The sequence below is a fragment of the Pseudorca crassidens genome, chromosome 9 (assembly GCF_039906515.1).
Source record: "Pseudorca crassidens isolate mPseCra1 chromosome 9, mPseCra1.hap1, whole genome shotgun sequence".
Taxonomy (NCBI): domain Eukaryota; kingdom Metazoa; phylum Chordata; class Mammalia; order Artiodactyla; family Delphinidae; genus Pseudorca; species Pseudorca crassidens.
In genome coordinates this window covers 22,924,317-22,943,168 of record NC_090304.1, presented here as the reverse complement: position 1 = coordinate 22,943,168, position 18,852 = coordinate 22,924,317, and the positions used below count along the sequence as shown (strand labels likewise).

Here is an 18,852-nt window from a genome sequence, read left to right as displayed (position 1 = left end):
GATGTGGGTGGAGGTGAGGGGGAAAGATGGTTGGCCATTCTACCAACGGAAGTACTGAGTGATGCAGGAGGGACAGGTTTAGAAGAAAAAATCCAAAGTTCTATTCTGGGTGTGTCGAGTTTGTGTCTGGGATGAAAGTGTCTTGGGCAGTAGGGGATGGACGTATGCAGCTGTAGATGGAGGATGGAGTTGAAGGGAAGAGAGCTGAGTTGGAGGTTGACCCTCATGGCAGACGAGACAGCTTTTCCAGGGAAGATGACTCTGTCACTCAAGCAGCGGGAGACACAGCTCCGGAGGTAGAGAGGGGTGGGCGGAGGGAGAGGAGCCTCCGAGCTGACGGAGGAGGAATGGTAGGGAGCCAGGTGTGTGGGGAAGGTGGGCAAACAGGAGAATGTGGTATCAGGGAGGCCAAGGGAATGGAGTTTCAGGAGGAAGGAGCCATCCAGTTGGAGTTGGTCCCTTGCAGTTGAGTTATGTGCAAGGTAAAGACAAAATAACTTTTGAATAACGTGCTGGAGAGGGTATAGAGAAAGGGGAACCCTCCTACACGGTGGGTGGGAATGTAACTTGGTGCAGCTGCTATGGAGAACCGTATGGAGATTCCTCAAAAACTAAAAATAAAGTTGCCACATGATCCAGCAGTCCCACTCCTGGACGTATATCTGGATAGAACTATATATAATTCGAAAAGATCCCTGAACACTTATGTTCATAGCAGCACTATTCACAATAGCCAAGACGTGAAAACAACCTAAATGTTCATCGACAGGTGAATGGATAAAGAAGATGTGGTACATATTCACAATGGAATATTACTTAGCCATAAAAAAGAATGAAATAATACCATTTGCAGCCACATAGATGGACCTGGAGATTATCTTACTAAGCAAAGTAAGTCAGAACGAGAAAGACAAATACCATATGAAAGCACTTATCATATGGAATCTAAACTATGATGCAGGGACTTTCCTGGCCAGTGGTTAAGACTCCACCTTCCAATGTAGGACGTGTGGGTTCAGTCCCTTGTCAGGGAACTAAGATCCCACATGCGACAGGGTGTGGCCAAAAATTTTTAAAAATATGATGCAAATATGAAGTTATCTATGAAACAGAAACAGATTCATAGACATAGAGAACATAATTGTGGTTGCCAAGTGGGGAAGGGGGACAGGGGAGGGTTGGATTGGGAGTATGGGATTAGCAGATGCAAACTATTATATATAGAATGGATAAACAGCAAGGTCCTATTGTATAGCACAGGGAACTATTGATATGGTCAATATGCTATAATAAAACATAATGGAAAAGAATATAAAAAAGAATATGTATAGATAGATAGATAGATGTATCCAAACACACACAACTGAATCTCTTTGCTGTACACCAAAAACTAACACAACATTGTAAATCAACTATACTTCAATAAAAGAAAGAAAGAAAGAAAGAAAGAACTTTTGGATTCAGCAGTTGGGAGGCTTGGGAGGCCATCGGTGCCTCTGTGAGAACAGATCCAGGAAAGCGAAGGGGGCAGGAACCAGCTGGGTGTCAGAGGACTGAAGACCATGCAGACCGTAGGGGCTGAACCTGTTGAAAGGTTAATCATGGTGTTGGCGTTCACCAAGCCTTTGACTTCTTTCCGGTGTCTTGGTGCTGAGCTGCTCCCGTTGGCAGAGCACTGGACTAACCTGCACTGGAGCCACGTGGTAGGGCATCTTCAGGTTACCAGAAAATCGTTTCTTAATGGGCAGCTCCTGTCTCCCAATCTCTCATTTCCCTGGTAGGAATCTATCCTGTTCAGTTTAAGGTGGATCCTCTTACACTTGAGATCACCTCTTCTCTAATTAATAATCATGTAACTACATTATAATGATATGCCTTGTGTAATGACATATTCTGTGCCTAAATTACATCTAGTCTTTGTATAATAGTCATTGTTTAATAGTGAATAATAATACCTTTAACAAATGAACTCTGGCTAACGTATGGCCTCTTTCTGCGTGCTGTCATAAAATGTGTGAAAATCCCAGGAGCTTCCACTGAATTTTTAGGATGTGTATTTTTTCTGTAAGAGGCTATCTGATGCAAGTGATACACAATGGGAGTTGAAATGTTTTCAGATCTGGGACGATGTGAGTCCAATACCAAGATAGAAAAAACAGCTCTTTGATCACCCCAGGGAGCTTATCAAGCTTATGTTTGGTCCATCTCCACTTTGTAGATGAGGAAACTGAGGCACGGAGGGCTTAAGCCATCCCCCGAGCTTGGGGGGAGTGGAATTGGAATTCAGAGCTTGTGGGCTTCGGGGCTGACCTGAATGATACCAGCTCAGGGATCCGTCTTTCAGTTTTAATTCTCTTTGTTTTCTGGACCATCATAAACTACCTTTCACAAGCTGGAGAATCCAAACAGGTTCGCCCGCACCTTTTCAGCACGTGTAGTTACCAAATCCGACGAATGTCTTGCAAAGGCGAGTTGCTCACTCTGAGATCAGCGCTCATTCAGACATGCAGACTGAAGCGGGGACTCCAGCAGTAAATACTGCTTAATTCTGGCACTTGCTAGATGTACAAACATCATTTGCTCAAGAAGTCAGCTAATTCCTCCTGATGGAGGGCCTGTCGGCGCGCTGAGCACCGAAGGAGGATGCTCGCGTGAGCAGACTGTAGAAGCAGGACGGACTGGTTTAATGGATTAAGCTACTTAAGAAAATTTAAAAAGACGCACCAGTTAATATGTATTCCTCCCTTGGTCGGCGGTAACAAGCTGGCGTTTTTGATTTCCCTGGCAGAGTTCCTCTCCTAAGCGATAAGCCAGACAGTCGTTCATTTGCTGAGACGTGATAGAAAATTGTAGATCATCGGAGGGAACCAGAGAGCCCTTGACTTCATAGGGAATGGGCTGCAGGTCTGATGTGTGGCCCTTCAGAGATTATTTTCTCCTTGGGCAGGGAGGGTGTGGGACCAGCCATCTCTGCACGGATGGCGCAGGAGGTTGGAGTTCTAAAGTGCGGAGGCAAGAGTCGAGTCTCCTCCAGGGGCTGGAACCTGGGTTCTCTGGCCAGTTCCAGCCCTGCCCTTCGAGAGGCTGGCTGGCTTCTGGGTCTTCGTCTCCTTGTGTTTAAAAAGGAGGAACTGCCTTCAGTACCTGCCTTGTGGGGATGTGTTTAGCTCTTCAGAGGAGGAGCTCTGGGTGAATGCTGGGTTTTATTTTTAAATGTTGGAGAATGTATCTAGGACAGGCAGATGGCGGGTGTTTGCCTGCCGTGGAGACCGGGGGTGTGTCCACAGAAGCAAGAATGAGCGGTCAAGAGCTGGAAAGGAACTTGGGTATCATCTATTCCTGCCTTATTTTACACCTGGGAAACTGAGGTGCAGGGAGATGGAGCCACGTCCCCAGATCCCAACGGTGAATCCCTGTGCCTTTCTCTTTTGAGTTGCTTCATGACCACGTGGTTTGGAAAGGTTGGTTCATGGTTATAGTTTGGCTGCCATTAAAGAGCCTTAGGAATGATTAAAAGGAAGGTTAATTATTTCTTAGGAATAATGGAACTGAGACTGTCATGTGTTAGAAGACACACAACCAGGGTCACATTGTGACCTTAACTGTGCTCTTCAAACCTGGTGACTATCTGCAAAGTCTGCTTTTTTGGACCTAAGTGACCACTGGTCTCAGCCAGCCAACCAGCCCCACCTTGCCCAGGCTATGGCCTTTGTAGGGAGGCAGAGGGAAAAGGGACCCAACCTTGTCTGAGTTACCACTACAGTACCAGCTCTAAGAGGAGAGGCAGGGAGATTGTGGAGGGAAGGAAGGAGTAACAATCTAGTACTGTTTATTGAACTCCCAGTATATGCCACCTACTCTGTTACATTTACTTTATCCCTTTATTTTATATATATATATATATATCCCTCTATTATGTATATATATATCCCTCTATTTTATTTATATATATATATATATATATATATGTATGTATATATCATATCCCTCTATCCCTCAGCAACCCTGACAGGGAGGTGGGGTCACCCTGGTTTCACAAGTGGAAAATTCAAGCTCAGAGAGGGTGACTCACCTGTCTGAAGTCACACAGCTAATTACAGTGATAAGAGAATCCGGCATTTGGCGATTGTGATGGGGTGTGCCGAATCACCGCCTTGGGTGCCCCAGCTCAGCCCCCGTTTGCTCAGCCCCCTGCAGCCCCATATTGGAGGGTGGGGTGAAGAGGCAGATGGCATGGACTATTCTGAGAAAGAAAGCTTTCCTGTGACTTTCTCCCACCCTGACATCTCAAGGGAGTTAGTATTTAAAGAATATCTGACCTTCTGGCTGGGCCTTGCTATTTTTGTTTTTGGAATGTCATGGCTTGGTAAGTTGGGTGGGTAAATCTATCTTATGAGATGTGTTTATTTTTTTCCTCCACAATCCGCTTCTGCCTTGCAACTGTCGCTGCCTTTCAGAAAATGAAAAGAGTTCGTAATAAACCGAATCTCGCAGAGGGATGTCCTTGCATTTTTTTTTCTCAGTGTGAACACTTGCCCCCTTTTATCTGTCCTCCTTTTATAGTTGATGGCGTTTTTGATGCTAGAACATTAGTGATGAATGGTTCCACATGTCTTTCATAGACTTTTCTCAAATATTAGGATGATATTTGTTCTTTATAACAAATTTTATTAGTGAAACATCTTTTAAAGGGTGGGGAAAAAGTACCGAGAATAATGCGAAGAAAGGCTGTGTGCTTTCCGCCCAGCTCCGTTGAATTCTAATATTTTGTCATACTTGCTTCAGGTTGGTTGAAAGGAAGAACTCTTACAGCTGGAATTCATCGGGTGCCTCTGATCCCATTTGACAGAGGGTAACCACTATCCTGATTTTGATATTTTCTTTTCTTGCACATTTTCAAAAATACCTTCACATCGGGCTGTATCCATTAGAGTGGTATATTTCCCAAGATCAATGTAAGTGCTAGGCTGCCGCTTGCCTTTTTCACTAAGCATTAGTTTCTCAGGTTGATCCATGGTGATTCGTGCCCCTCCACTTCATTAAATTGCAGCCCTGGGTAGAATTCCATTGTTGTGAATGGACCCGAGTTTTCACCCGTTCCCCTTTTGGTGACCATTTGGTGTGTCTTGCACTTGTGTATTACAGCAGTGCCACGGTGGAGATTCTCTTGCTATTGTCCTGCACACGCTTGCCCCCAGGCCTGGGGTATGTACCAGAAGGGGATCAGCTGGGTGAGAGCCCTGGTGCGCCTTGCACCTCACCGGGAGTTGTCAGATTGCTCTTCTGAGTTGCTCCACACGTGTAGCCTGGGAGATCATATTGTACCCCTGCCACGTGAGAATATCAGACTTCAAATTTTTGCAAGTCTGGTGGGTGTGAAAGAGAACTCCCTTGTTTCGTTAATCATTCTCTGAGTACAAGTGAGGTTGAGTCCGTCTGAAGCATTCACTTGTTTGCTCATCCATCAGCATACCTGTTCATTCCTATACTCTGACCGGTTTTCTGTTGGGTGGCCTATGTTTTCGTATATAGTCTTGTAAGAAAATCCTGAATATGGATCTTTCTGGGTTACATATGTGGCAGACACCATTTCTAGTTAGTTGCTTATCTTTTACATTTGTTTAAAGTACCTTTTGAGGACTGGAAGTTTTACATTTCAATGCGGTCATGTTTATCACTCTTTATGGCCTGTGCTTTTTTTGAGTCTTCTTTTAGAAATCCTTCCTTACCCTGAGCTTGTCAAAATATGCCTTGGGACTTAAATGAAGCTCATTTTGCTTTTCTGGCCTTATTTCTTGGTTTGCTTTGGCGTTTTCTACACTTGCCTTGGGTGTATCTGTGCAGAGCAGAGTATAGGCTGCAGAACCATTTCCAGTGACTGTAGGAATGGTTGCAGCCATCCTGGGGCAGATGAGGCTGGGCTGAACTTGGGGTCAGAGCTGAATCCCCCTCTTCTTGACCCTTTGGCTGTTTCTGAGAGGTGCTGAAGTGCAGAGTTGATTGGTCTTCTCTGAAGCCTGGCTTATCTGCAAGCCTCATAAATTGGTTATAAAGTTGTCCCCTCTCTCGTCTTTCAGTTTATCTTCACTGCCTGATTCTTACTTCCTGCTGCTGCTGTCGATTGAAGCTGAAATGACAGAAGGCACATGGGGCCAAGTTCTCACCCTGGCCTGCCATGCGGGTCACCCTTGGTGAAGACACGGCATGTGTTAAAAGAGAACGCCTGTAAAAAGTTCGTCCAGAAAAGTTCTTTGCTTCTCTTCCTTCCCTCCTAGGAGCTCCGGAGTGTTTTACAGAACTCATCTCATCTGTTCATTGTCTTTTGCACAGAAGTACAAATAGGTTCAGGTAGGCTTTGGGTAAATTCACAGAACCTGAGCGTGTCAGAACCGGAAGGGTCCTTAGGAGCCGTCACTCATGCAGTCAACAAGCACTTCCTGAGTGTCTCCTCGGTGCCTGGCCCTGGCGGGGACACAGGGCAGCAGAGGCCCCTGCCTTTGTGGTGGGGGAGCAGCCACTGAACCATAGGGGTCATTTCAGAGTGTGGTAGGTGTGATGGCGCCGAGAGGAAGGCCTTTTGGGTTGGGCGCCTCTGCTATTTTGTTATTTCAGGCAGACCTACCCTCTTCTCACTTAGGAGTCTGTAAACTGTGGCCCAGGGGCCAAAGCCAGCCCGCCACAGCCCCTGAGCTAAGAATGGTTTCTACATTTTTTAAATGGTTGAAAAAAAATTAAACATTTGCAATAGATTTTGATGATAGGGGACACTAACTTTGAATCTCAATCACCTGCCCCCTTCCCCGAAAAAGAATTCTGTTCTTTTCATTAGTAGACCTGTGCTACAGAAAATTGTTCTCAATTATGATGGTTGTATTTTGAATTTCATCAATAAAAATTGTGTGGAATATTGTTTTCTCTCCTATTATGTAAGTACTGGTATAATATCTTTAATTTGGCCTCCTGTCCTGCACAGCCTAGAATATTTACCATCTGGCCTAAAACGTTGGCAGACCCCTGTTCTAGCTGTGTGACGTCTTCAGTCTCAGTTTTCTGGTCTGCAGAATGGGCGTGGTGCCTATTTCAGAGGGCTATTGTGAAGGCAGAGAAAGAGAACGGATGTTAAAATCCTACCAGGTATTAGGAGCTTCAGTAGATGTTAGATTTTCCCTAGTGAGAAGTCAATAATCAACTCCTTAAGGGCTGTTAAAGGGAATGTAGGAGAGTTGGGGACCAGGGTGGGGTGGGGCTCAGAGCTCACCTTTGAGAATCAGTGTCCTGAGGAACAGCATCCCCCAGCATTGCTGTCCAGCCCCTGAGCTGTGGACCTTGGACCTTGCAAGGGTTGCATCCTGACAGCTCTGCCAATCCCCATGATGTTAATGCCGCCTGGACATAACTTTCCTAATGAAGCATACCTAAAAAATGGAAGGGACAGCTTTGGGCCCTTAATGAGGCTATAAATACAGTACGAAAGTAATTTATAGAGCTGCTTCCTGGTGAAGAACTGTCCTTTTCCTAGACCTCTTCGCTTTCCCTTTGCTTGCCTCATTAATACTAGCCGTTGGCTTTCTTTGCTAACTCGTTTTAAGAAGGAAACAAAGCATTTGTCATTTTGTAGTGGCTGCTGCTGTGCATTGCACGGGAGAGGCAAAGGGGAAGCCGTGTGAAGTGCAGATGTGGGTCGGACAGCTAGGCTCACTCACTGTCAAGGTGACTCACTCCATCCATAAAGTGTTCCTGCAGGAAAGTTACACGCGATCTTCAGGGTCAGTGTAAATATAATACACTGTATGTGTAAATATGAAATCTGTGGGTGCCAAGGGTCAGCATTCCTGGGCTGAATCCATGAGTCATTTTATAACTTCTCACCTCTGTCCCTGGGCCGCGTATCTTCCTTGCAGGTGGGTACACAGAGACCGGGGCTCCTGGAATGAGCTAACAGGGCGGGCAGGGCACTGTGCAGAGTCTCGACAGAGCTGGAGACCTGGCTCAGCTTACGTGCTTGGAGACCGAGGCCCATCCTCACTCCAGGCTCAGATATCCACGCGAGACTGCCCTCCCTGGTGACAGCCAGGATGCTCCCTGTGGCCGAGCTCTGGTGGGAAGCAGCTGGTTTGATGAGAACCAAATGGCTCTGGGAAGTGCTCAGGACAGATGTCTGCGGTTCCACCCAACACCGATGCCACCACGAGGAGCAGTCTGGAGTCGAAGGGACCTTCGGGGATTTTTCCAGGATAGTTTAGGAACGAATCACGACAGACCCGCTCGCTTGGTGCTTTCGTGTGCCCATGCATGGACTGTACGTGTGTATTTGAAGGAGCGAGTCAAAGGGAAAACGGACGCTTGTCTTCAGTGGCCTCAAAACACTACGTCTGTTGGTGTCATGTTCCAGGCAGTGGGAAGAGGTGTGTTAATTCTCCAGGGAGGTTTTAGGGACGATCTAGTTGAGATCTGCAAATTGGAACGCTAAGCTGTATGTGTGTCTGTACATATATGTGTCTGTGTCTTGCTTTGTTGTTCATCGAGCCTGCCGACCAGATGATCAGGAAGCGAAAGATGAAAACGAAGGTGACTGGGCAGAAATCTGAAAGCAGGGCCTGTTGATAGTCTGCAGATGCCAAGTCCATCTTGCATCGCGATAAGGCGTGACCTTAGCGGGAGGAGGTCGGCAGAGGGAGAGCAAAGCCTGTGGAGGGCTCCAGCCGGTGGAAGACGATTCCCATTTCTCAGCTGGAAAAGTCAGCATTGCTCACTGCATGTTCCAGAAGGAGCAGAATGCAGCAGCTGTCTTGAGTTTTGGCAGTGCCCCCTCATCAAGTAGAAATTTGTGGGTGCCAGAAATTTTGGAAGAAGCCGCAGCAGCAGGTTCTTTGCTTTTGCCCAATGGGGGAGGACTTGGAATTTTTTTTTCAGTCTTGGTGCAGATGGCGTAGTTATTTTAAGTAAGTGATGTGCTGCTGCAGTGAAAATGGGCAACTCTTTTTTCATTTTTCAGCCTAATGAAAAAAGAAAAAGGAGAAGGAGAAACCCCAGCTAGCCAACTTCGTGCTAATGCTTGTCTTTTTTGCATTCTAAATGTGTCCCAAGACACTGAGATGGGATAAACATTTCAGCTACTAGAAAGTCCTGCTGTCCGGCTGAAAAGATTTCTAACCTCTTTTAAAGCAGACGGGGTAGTAATTTACTTGCACAAATCCAGACACCCCTGTGTCCCTTATTTTTAACTATATATGTAAGATCCCACTCACCTTCCGGGGGATGACGCAGGGGGTAGATGGAACTTTCTAAGGAGGAGTGTGAGGGATGGGGGATAAATCAGTAACTGAACACTTGGTTTTCTTCTGAGAATGACCACAGATATTTACTGAGAACCTACTGAGTGCAGGATGCCCAGGATGGAGAGCAAAACGAAGCAATGCCCTTCGGCCTTTGGGGTCGTGCAATCTGGTGGGGAGAGAGTACAGATTCATTGGTGAGCACATTTGGGGTGAAGGAAAACACAGGACACGACCAGAGCAGAAAACAGGGATCAGCTTTAGATCGGGTGAAGGAATCTCAGAGTCAGTGATGTAAAGCTGAGGTCAGAGGACAAATGAGATTAGCCAGATGTACCAGTTTGCTGGAGCTGCCGTGACAAGGTACCACAGAGTGAGTGGCTTCAACAATAGACATTTATTTTCTCATGATTCTGGAGGCTAGAAGTCTGAGGTCAAAGTGTGCAGGGTTTGTTTCTTTTGAGGCCTGTCTCCTTGGCTTGTAGATTGCTGCCATCTCCTTGAGTTTTCACGTGATCTTCCCTGTGTGTGTGTGTGTCCTAATCTCTTTTTATAAGGACACCAATCAGATCGGATTAGGGCCCATGCTAATGGCCTCATTTTAACTTAATCAACACTTTCAAAGCCCTAGCTCCCAATATAGTCACATGCTGAGGTACAGGGGTTAGGACCTCAACATGTGAATTCTGGGGGGACACAATTCAGCCCATAACAGCAGGTGGAACGTGCATGGAAGAATTGGGGTGAGTGAACAGTGTGTGCAGAGGACCACGGCAGGGCGGACATTGGTGTTGGAAGAAATGGTTGGAATGAGATTGTAGAGGTAGGCGGGGCCTGATCATGCCTGGCTTTGTAAACCATGGCAACAGTTTTAGATTTATTATAGGGGCACCGATGAGCCATCAGCAGCATTTAAAACCTCCCTCTGCTATGAGGAGAAGAAACTGGTGGGAGTGAGAAGTGAAAGGGGGAAGGTTGGTTTCAGCCAGGATTTCTCACGTCAGCACTCTTGACTTTTCGGGCTGGGTGGTTCTCTGTTGTGAGGGTCTGCCCCGTGCATCGCAGGTGTGCATTCCTGGCCTCTACTCAGAAGAGGCCACAACCGAAAATGTCTCCAGACACTGCCATATGTCCTCTGGGGGCCAAACTTGTCCCCCGTTAAGAGCCATTGGTTTAAAGAGGGCACGAGGTCTCGGTGGCTTGGATTGGATGGTGTCAGTTTAGTGAGGCACCTTGGATGGGTTTGAGGAAGATCTTTGAAGACAGAGTCAACATGATTTAACCTCTCTTTGCCTTGGTTTCTCCTCATACTCTCGAGCCTGCTGATACTGTCACTTCCCTAAAGCACAAGGCCCTGCGCCCCCTGTGTGGGTGATGGAGTTGCTCCGACGTGCACAGACTGCCCCTCTGAGTTATCATTCACCCGACCCTGGGGATCCGAGGTCCTGCCGGTAGGGCACTGGGAGCCCCGTGGCTGCAGGACCACCTGTGTCCAACCCACGTGGCGTTTAGTCTCGGCATCGCACCCTCTCATTTATCAAGTCCCCGTGCCGCCAGCCTCTTGACTCCCAGAGCAAGCACTTTGGGATCTCGTCTGGACAGTTTTCTTGCCCCAGAAATCTGTTTATCAGAACAAGGTCTCACAGTTTCGGCGACTCTTCCAGCGGGCTTGCCTTCGAGGAGCTAGTTCTGCACAAGCAAGTATAAGTGACTTCCGAACACATCAGAATGGCAGTTATGTTCTGGAGCCCTGAAGAGTTCCCTGCTGGCCGGGGGGAGCCCAGAGCAGTTGTTAGGAAACAGCTGGAACGTGTAGGTTTTCAGTGTTACGTATTGTGTGTCTGGCTGAGATCCAGCTCCAGGCTGTCCTTCTAGACTCCTCTCCTACGAGACCCACTCTGGCATCTTGCAACTCTGCCCGGAGGTGGGGAATTGGCTTCACGACCATCTCAGGGTTGGTGGTGGCTTCCTCAAGTCGAGCCTTGAGAGGGATTCTGATATCGACAGTGGGCTCAGTGGTCAGAGTCCACTGTGATTAGTGATACCTGACCTTGGTGTAGCATTGGGGAAATAGGGGCACAGTCTTCTCGCAATTCCTAACTATCAGAGCTCTGTGTTTTTTTATTCCATACCCATCGTGGCCTGCGCTGAGCCTGCCTGCTCTGGTCTTTGCCATCTTTCTGTAGATGTGACGGGTCCTTACGTTTCATCTCTTTGTCTATCAACGTCCACTGCAAATGCCACCTCTTTCCTGTGACCTTTCTTTAGTGCCTTGAATTCTGACTTTATCTTAAGAGCACTGGGGAGCCATTCAGTGGCTTTTTAAAGCCAAGAAGTGTCATGATTGATCTGCTCTTTAGAAAGGTCCCTCTGAGATAGACTCGAGGGGAGGCTGGGGTCACTTGTGGCAGTGATCCTGGTAAGAGACGGTGGTGATCTGGGCTGCAGTCATGGCTGTGGCAGCGGAGACTAGCATGCAGGACTTGGTGATTGGCCATCGTAGGGGGTGATTGAGTGAGGAGGGGACAAGGAAGAATTTGAGGAACCCAGTGCAGGTTTTTAGGGCCGGATGAGGCCCCTCACTGTAGCTGCTCTTCTAGAATTCTTCAGTGAATTACACAAGCTCATTTTCAGCAGGGTGTTCATGTACAGTATAAATTCAGTGCAGTGGGGCAGATGGTCTATAAGGAATAGCCATGGCACCTGGGCTGATGTGGTACCGCTTGCCTCTGGCTCTGTCTTTTCCAATTTTTTGCCCACTCGTTCCAGCTGTAAAATGTTTTTAGTGTAACCCCAGTAGAACCCTAGGCACACAACAGGGTGACTGCCCATTTCTCCTTGGGGAAGACTTCAGAGGCAGAGTAACACAGAAGTTGTATGCTAATGGGTGTGTCGGGATTTCCAGGAGACCCCATGAGTTGAAGGGCATTCCAGGTAAAAATTACAGCACATGTAAAGGATAGTGGCATGAAAGAAGGTGTGATGTCAGGGGTCTAGCATGAAAGAAGGTGTGATGTCAGGGGTCTGGCATGAGATGCTTCTCTTGGCAAAGCTTGTGGAAGAGCATCGTGGGCCCTGCCCTCCCTCCTGCTGCCCCCAGGCAGGTCTGGACATCCCTCTTGGTACAGGGCACTAAAATTGTTAGTATACCCTTGTGCCTTTCCAGCCCGGAGGGAAGAGCCCTAGCTTTCATCTATGCATCTTTAACACTTAGCAGAAGTGTCTGGTCATAAATGTTCAATAAATGCTTATTGAAAACTCAGGAGGGAGCCCTGGAGGGACCGGTCTTTTATTTCTCCTTTTCCTCTAAGACTTTTATTTCCTGATGGTTCCTGATCTCCCAGCCGTTGATCACAGTAGCTCAGACGGATCAGATTGATCCAGTTCTGGCTCCCTTGACAGTCTGCCCCCGGGGTCCACTGGTGGATGAATTTAGCTCTCCTTGGCCTTCCCTGTTTGCTTTCCAGCCTAAGAGTTCGCACTTTTGGGTGAGGGCCTTGGCATTCTGTGCCTGTGTTCGGTGGAGTCGAATCTAAACCTTGGGGCTCCGTGCTAAATCTCCGGGAATACTTGGCAAGCAGTCCAGGGACCTTGGGACTCTCTTAGGGTTAAAAGGCCTGTGTTGAAGTTTTGGTCTGGCCTTTGCTCCCCGTGTGACCCCAGGCAGGTTGGTTTTTGTGGGTGATTCCTGTTTCCTAAAGTGAAATGATGTCCCCATATTCCCGCTGACTTGGCCCAAGTGCAAGGATTCTGTGATATAGGGCCGCAGAGTCTGAGGTCTGGACAGAGTCTGCAGTTCCTGCTCCTGGGTACTGGGAGTCCTGCGCTCCCTCTGTCTTGGCACCTTCCTTTGTAGCCACTGCCCATGGCCAGAAAAGAACGTTTGGGTTTTACTACCAAGCTTTTTGACAGAGAAAGAAGAAAAGTTCGTGGACCCCTGTTGTGTGCCCAGCACCAGCGAAGGGCTTTACCTGGGGCTCTCCGTTTAGTCCTCGCAGAATCCCTGGGGGTGGAGCAGATTCTGGGTCCCTTTCACAGATGAGAAAACTGAGTCCCAGAGAGGCAACGTCACCCACCAGAAGTCTCACATACACAATCCGTGTCGAAGAAGGGTTGTGCGGTCCTGGGTTCTTGCTGCCTTGGCGGCACCGTCTGACCTCCCTGTCCCCTGTCTCCCACAGAGAGCCAGCTGCTCCCCGGGAACAACTTCACCAACGAGTGCAACATTCCAGGCAACTTCATGTGCAGCAATGGGCGGTGCATCCCCGGCGCCTGGCAGTGCGACGGGCTGCCCGACTGCTTCGACAAGAGTGACGAGAAGGAGTGCCGTGAGTGGCCTGGCCCTTTGCTGGGGCAGGAGGAGGGTGGCGGCAGTCCTGGGGCATCAGCGAGGAGTTCTGGGTCTGACTCAGCCCTGCACACTCTGCGTGCTGCCCACGGCGGGGCCAAGGCCTCTGGGGGCAGGGCTGTCCTGCCCTCTCCACCTGTAGTTCTATCTCAGAGCAGCGTGGTCTGTGCAGAAACAGGGGTCTTGGTGGGGTGGGAGCCACAGCTTTGGGGGAGCAGAGGACCTGTCCACCAGGCTCTACTCACCCTCCCGCTGGGAGACTCTCACTGCCTTCACTTTACACGCGAGGATGCTGAGACTCCCAGAGGTTATGTAGCTTCAGTATCTTCTAACCAGCGAGCAGCAGACCTGGATTTGAACCCAGGGCTGCCTGACCCCAAGGTCCAGGCTGGTACGCATCTCGCACATCTTCTACATTGTGCAGCATTCTTGAGGATGAAATAAGCTTTAGCATCACGTCAAGTGTCTAGCGTGGAGTTGGTACTGACTTTGTAGTAATCTGCTTCCAAATGCCCTTTTCTTTGCCAACACCTGGACATCATCTTCAAATGGGCAACACCAGGACCGGGATTCTTTCTGATCCTCTCCACCCCCTCCTTCTTCAGCCTCTTTCCCGTTTTGTACCCAAAATCCGCGTGAGATGTGAGTCAGTGGTAATCTGCGAGAAAGGAGGCACCAGGGATGTGAGTTGAGGGGCCTCCAGGAAGTGGAACGATCCTCCCTGCCCCGTAGAGGTGTGTTTCTCTTCTTTGCCAAAGTTTGGTGCTGCAGAGGGAGCTGGGCCACGGCACGCTGGCCGGCAGGAAGTACACCGGAAGTCCTGGGCCCAGGGTCGTCCGGTGCCTGGGGACCACACAGCTGGACAATGGTTCTTGGCTGTTTCCTGGGCTTTGGGCACCAGGCCACAGGGCCTCTCGCACAGGAGAACTATGTGTTCTGGCTCTGAATCTGCCGTCTTTTTGGGAGCCAGCTGAGGAAATGAGGAGAAGATGATAATTTGAACTTTTCACATAGCTGTTACCGGGATTTGAGGCTCAGCTTGTTGCGCAGGAAGGAGCTCTGGGTTTGGGGCCCCCTCTGGAGCCAGGCCCCCTCTTCCTCGTGATGTACTCCCTCTGAGACTGGCCCCTCTGAGATCTGTCCAGTATCCCTGCTGCCTGCCCCTGCTCTTCAGAGAAGTTTTGGGAGGGATTGGGTTGAGGGTATGTTTTTTGTGGGAAATAGTTCATTTTCTTTGTTGCTTGTGATTTCTTCTGAATCGACTATTATACATAATGCATTTTTATTTTTGCAGAATTAAAAAAGAGTATTATGTCTATTGCAGCTTTTTCTGTTTCTAGCCTGGCTTCAAAATTGCTAGAAATTGAATGTTTGTAATTTGAGTTTCAAATGAGATAGTATGCGTGAACCCTATAATCTGTCCAGTTCTGAGCATTATTAAACACTCTGAATGTGTGGAATGATCATTTTTGGAATATGGTGTGTATTGGAACTCCAGTAAATGCAGATTGTCTTTAGCTGAGCTGGGAATGTTCAGAACGGGACACGTTTGTGACAGAATACAGGATCGGAAGTTGAGACCTAAGTTACATCCCCAGCTTTGTCAATTTCTACTGTGTGATTATTAAAGTTCTCTGTGACAAGCTGTGTCCCGTGCCAGTCCAGTTCCATGATTTCAGAATTCATGCGTAAACGGGAAGAGTTGGTGGAAAGAGAAATTTTAAAAAAAAAGAAAAGAAAAGAAAAGATAGTGTGGGCAGCTGCCTGACGCAGTTTGGTTTGGTTTGGAACAGGCTCGCCTTGGCTATTCTCCGTTAATTTTTTTCTCCTCATTACCGACCTGTCACCCCCAAGTGTAGTAGAGACTTGATTGGCATTTATTTAGTCTTTTGATCAAAACATAATTTGAAAAACCATACACATAAACACATGCATTCGAAAAACCTTTCCTCTGTTGCCCTTCTTTTCTCCTTTGGTCTTTAAATTCTAAAAACAGAAGAACACTAGAAAGTTTAGACAACAGAGGGAAGGAGAAGAAGTCCTTTTTCTAAGACAAAGTTTCCTTGCATTTCAGATTTCTTACATATTCCCTTCCCAGTCTAGGACCTGCGGGTTGAGCCCTGGAGAAGGACTGTGTCCAAACCCCAGCCCTCCCTTCCATCCCTCTCCCCCAGCGCTGGGTGATCTTAGAAAAGTTACCAGAATGGTCTAAAACTTAGCCATTGGAAGGCTTAAATGAGAATTAATTCCTTAACCTTCTGCTGCCTCAATTCCCTCCTCTCCAAAATGAGAATAATCAGCCTTCTAAGTGACATCGTTGTGACGTTTTAATGCATGTTAAGCACACAGCACAATGCCTGGGTATAGTCAGTGACTTGTAAACGGTAACTGTTATTGGTCAGTCCACACAAAGTATATTCATTGTCATGGGGACGCGTGATTGAGTAACCTGCTTTTTCTACTTCAATGTAGAGGCCCTTTGCCACGTTACCATATATGTAGCAATGATAATTGGTGTTTGTGAGGTTACCTACTGTTCCATCCAGTAGATGCACTGCAGCCTAATTATTCCCCTCTTGTCGGGTGTTTGAGTCTCTTTTGCTTTTTTACTTCTGCTGATCAAAATGTTTAGGGTCGACAGCAATCCCACTACTGGGCATATACCCTGAGAAAACCATAATTCAAAAAGAGTCATGTACCACAATGTTCATTGCAGCTCTATGTACAATAGCCAGGACATGCGAGCAACCTAAGTGTCCATCGACAGATGAATGGATAAAGATGTGGCACATGTATACAATGGAATATTACTCAGCCATAAAAAGAAATGAAATTGAGTTATTTGTAGTGAGGTGGATGGACCTAGAGTCTATCATACAGAGTGAAGTAAATCAGAAAGAGAAAAACAAATACCATATGCTAACACATATATATGGAATCTAAAAAAAAAAAAAAAAGGTTCTGAAGAACCTAGGGGCAGGACAGGAATAAAGACACAGACGTAGAGAATGGACTTGAGGACATGGGGAGGGGGAAGGGTAAGCTGGGACGAAGTGAGAGAGTGGCATGGACATATATACACTACCAAATGTAAAATAGGTAGCTAGTGGGAAGCAGCCGCATAGCACAGGGAGATCAGCTTGGTGCTTTGCGACCACATAGAGGGGTGGGATAAGGAGGGTGGGAGGGAGACGCAAGAGGGGAGAGATATGAGGATATATGTATATATAGCTGACTCACTTTGTTATAAAGCAGAAACTAACACACCATTGTAAAAAAATTATACTCCAATAAAGATGTTAAAAATAAAAAAAATTTTTTTTAGTAAATAAATAAAATGAGAGAGTTGAACAAAACAAACAAACAAAAACAATGTTTAGGGTCGATTAAGGAACTTATGCATGCCTGGAGGGTAGAAATACAGGATGGTTTCAGCCAGAGCCAGGCTGGGCTGGGCTGAGGTCTCCAGGGTAGGTACCATCTGGTCCATCCTTTCGACGGCTCCCTGAGAGTTGTCCATTTAGAATGTGTGCCGCCTCCTTCTGCGTCTCGTTCAGAAGTTACAGAGCTCTTTCACTGATTCTTTGGAACAACTTGGTACTTACAGGAAGGAGAGAGAAGGCGGCTGATACTCTCACTTGGTAGAGGTGATTGCCTCAAAAGCCCTACGACATAGCTTTGGCATTTAGAAAAGAATACACCTAACCAAGGAGAAGTCTTGCCCTTGCCGAAGGGTGAGAGAAGGGCCTGGAGAAGTGTGTCTTGGAGGGATACGGGGCAGAGAGCAGCTATTCTGTATCCACGGCAGAGGAAAGATTTTCGTGAGACAGGAAGAAACTTTTTTATTATAAAGGTAATAAAATGTTATGTTGTAAAAATCGGGGGAACAGGGAAGGAGAAAAACAGAATCCCACATAGAGTCTGTACGCTACCAGACCCACTGTGGGCATCTTACAAGTTTACATTCAGGCTTTTCTCAGTTGTAATCACCATAGGTATATGATTTTATATTTTAATTTTTTTCCCAGGTAACATTTCAACATATTAACATTTTTCTATGTTTTTTCCCCCATATTTCCCTATCACTTTTAACGCTTAAGTGGCCCATTCACTTGGTGAATAAATATAATTTATTTACTTATTATTTGGTATTTATGTTGTTTCCAGTTTTTCACTGTTAGAAATAGTGCTTACGGTTGTGAAATGAGGGTAGATATGACTTTCCCCCTGTTTTGAGAAATGGTCTTCAGCTCGATTCTCAGAAATGCCATGACCAGGTTGAAGGACAGGAGCCTTTTCTGCCTCTTGCCCACTTGTTCTGCTACTGGTTTGCATCAGCTTTTGCTCACGGGCAACATGTGAGACGTCTGGCTTTGTTTTAGCCTTGGCAGCATTGGGAAATACCTTTTTTAAAAAATCGGTTTTCTGGTTCGTTTAATAGTTGAAAACAGTTACATATTTTAATTTTCATATTTTAAGTTATCTAAAGAGGTTGAATGTTTTCCCCAACCCCCTATGGACTAGTTGTATTTCCGACCTTGTGAAATATCTATTAATGGACTAGGATAAATTTCCAATTGGGTGGAGTCATTAGATTTTCCACCTTAGAGTTTTGAGAGTAGGGGCTCCTTTGCGGATAGTCTGGGTGTATTTCTGTTCTTGGTTAGCGGAATGCCCTAAGTGATCGTTTTAGCCAAATAACTTTTTGTTATAATAAAGGAATAAGGATATGTTTTAGAAAAGCATACAAGTTCCATGGAAGCCCTGATTATGGCAAGAGCAATGACATGCCGTTACTTGAGCTTCTCCTGGGCTGCACTGTCCCAGGCACTTTACATTATAGTAACTCACGGATTGTCACGAGCCTTATGAGAAAGGGACTGTCATTATCTCCAGATGAGGAAACTGAGCCACAGAGAGATGTTGCAGACCCTGTCAGCTGTCCCAGCGTGTAAGTCCTCATAACCTTCCTCCATCAGAGACCACCGGTGGGTTCATTCAGTCTTTTTGTACGTGGATCTCTGTTATTCTGCTGAACAGGATTGTACTGTATGTTATCACTACTGATCTGATTTTTTTAAAAATTAAGAAACGTCGAAAATGTTTTTCTGTGTACAGGCATACCTTGGAGATACCGTGGTTTCACTTCTAGACCACCACAGTAACGCGAGTCACACAAATTTTTTGGTTTCCCAGTGCATATGAAAGTTGTGTTTACACTATACTGTA

General features: G+C 46.8%; 1 protein-coding gene across 2 annotated transcripts in view; it reads left to right on the top strand.

Moving 5' to 3' along the window:
- Window positions 1-18,852, top strand: part of LDLRAD3 (low density lipoprotein receptor class A domain containing 3) — a 251,655-nt gene that overhangs the window by 63,619 nt on the left and 169,184 nt on the right. For both annotated transcript variants that reach the window (XM_067749385.1, XM_067749384.1), the window contains exon 2: window positions 13,457-13,603. In XM_067749385.1, the coding sequence (XP_067605486.1) occupies window positions 13,457-13,603 (147 nt within the window). The remainder of the gene's footprint in view (window positions 1-13,456; window positions 13,604-18,852) is intronic.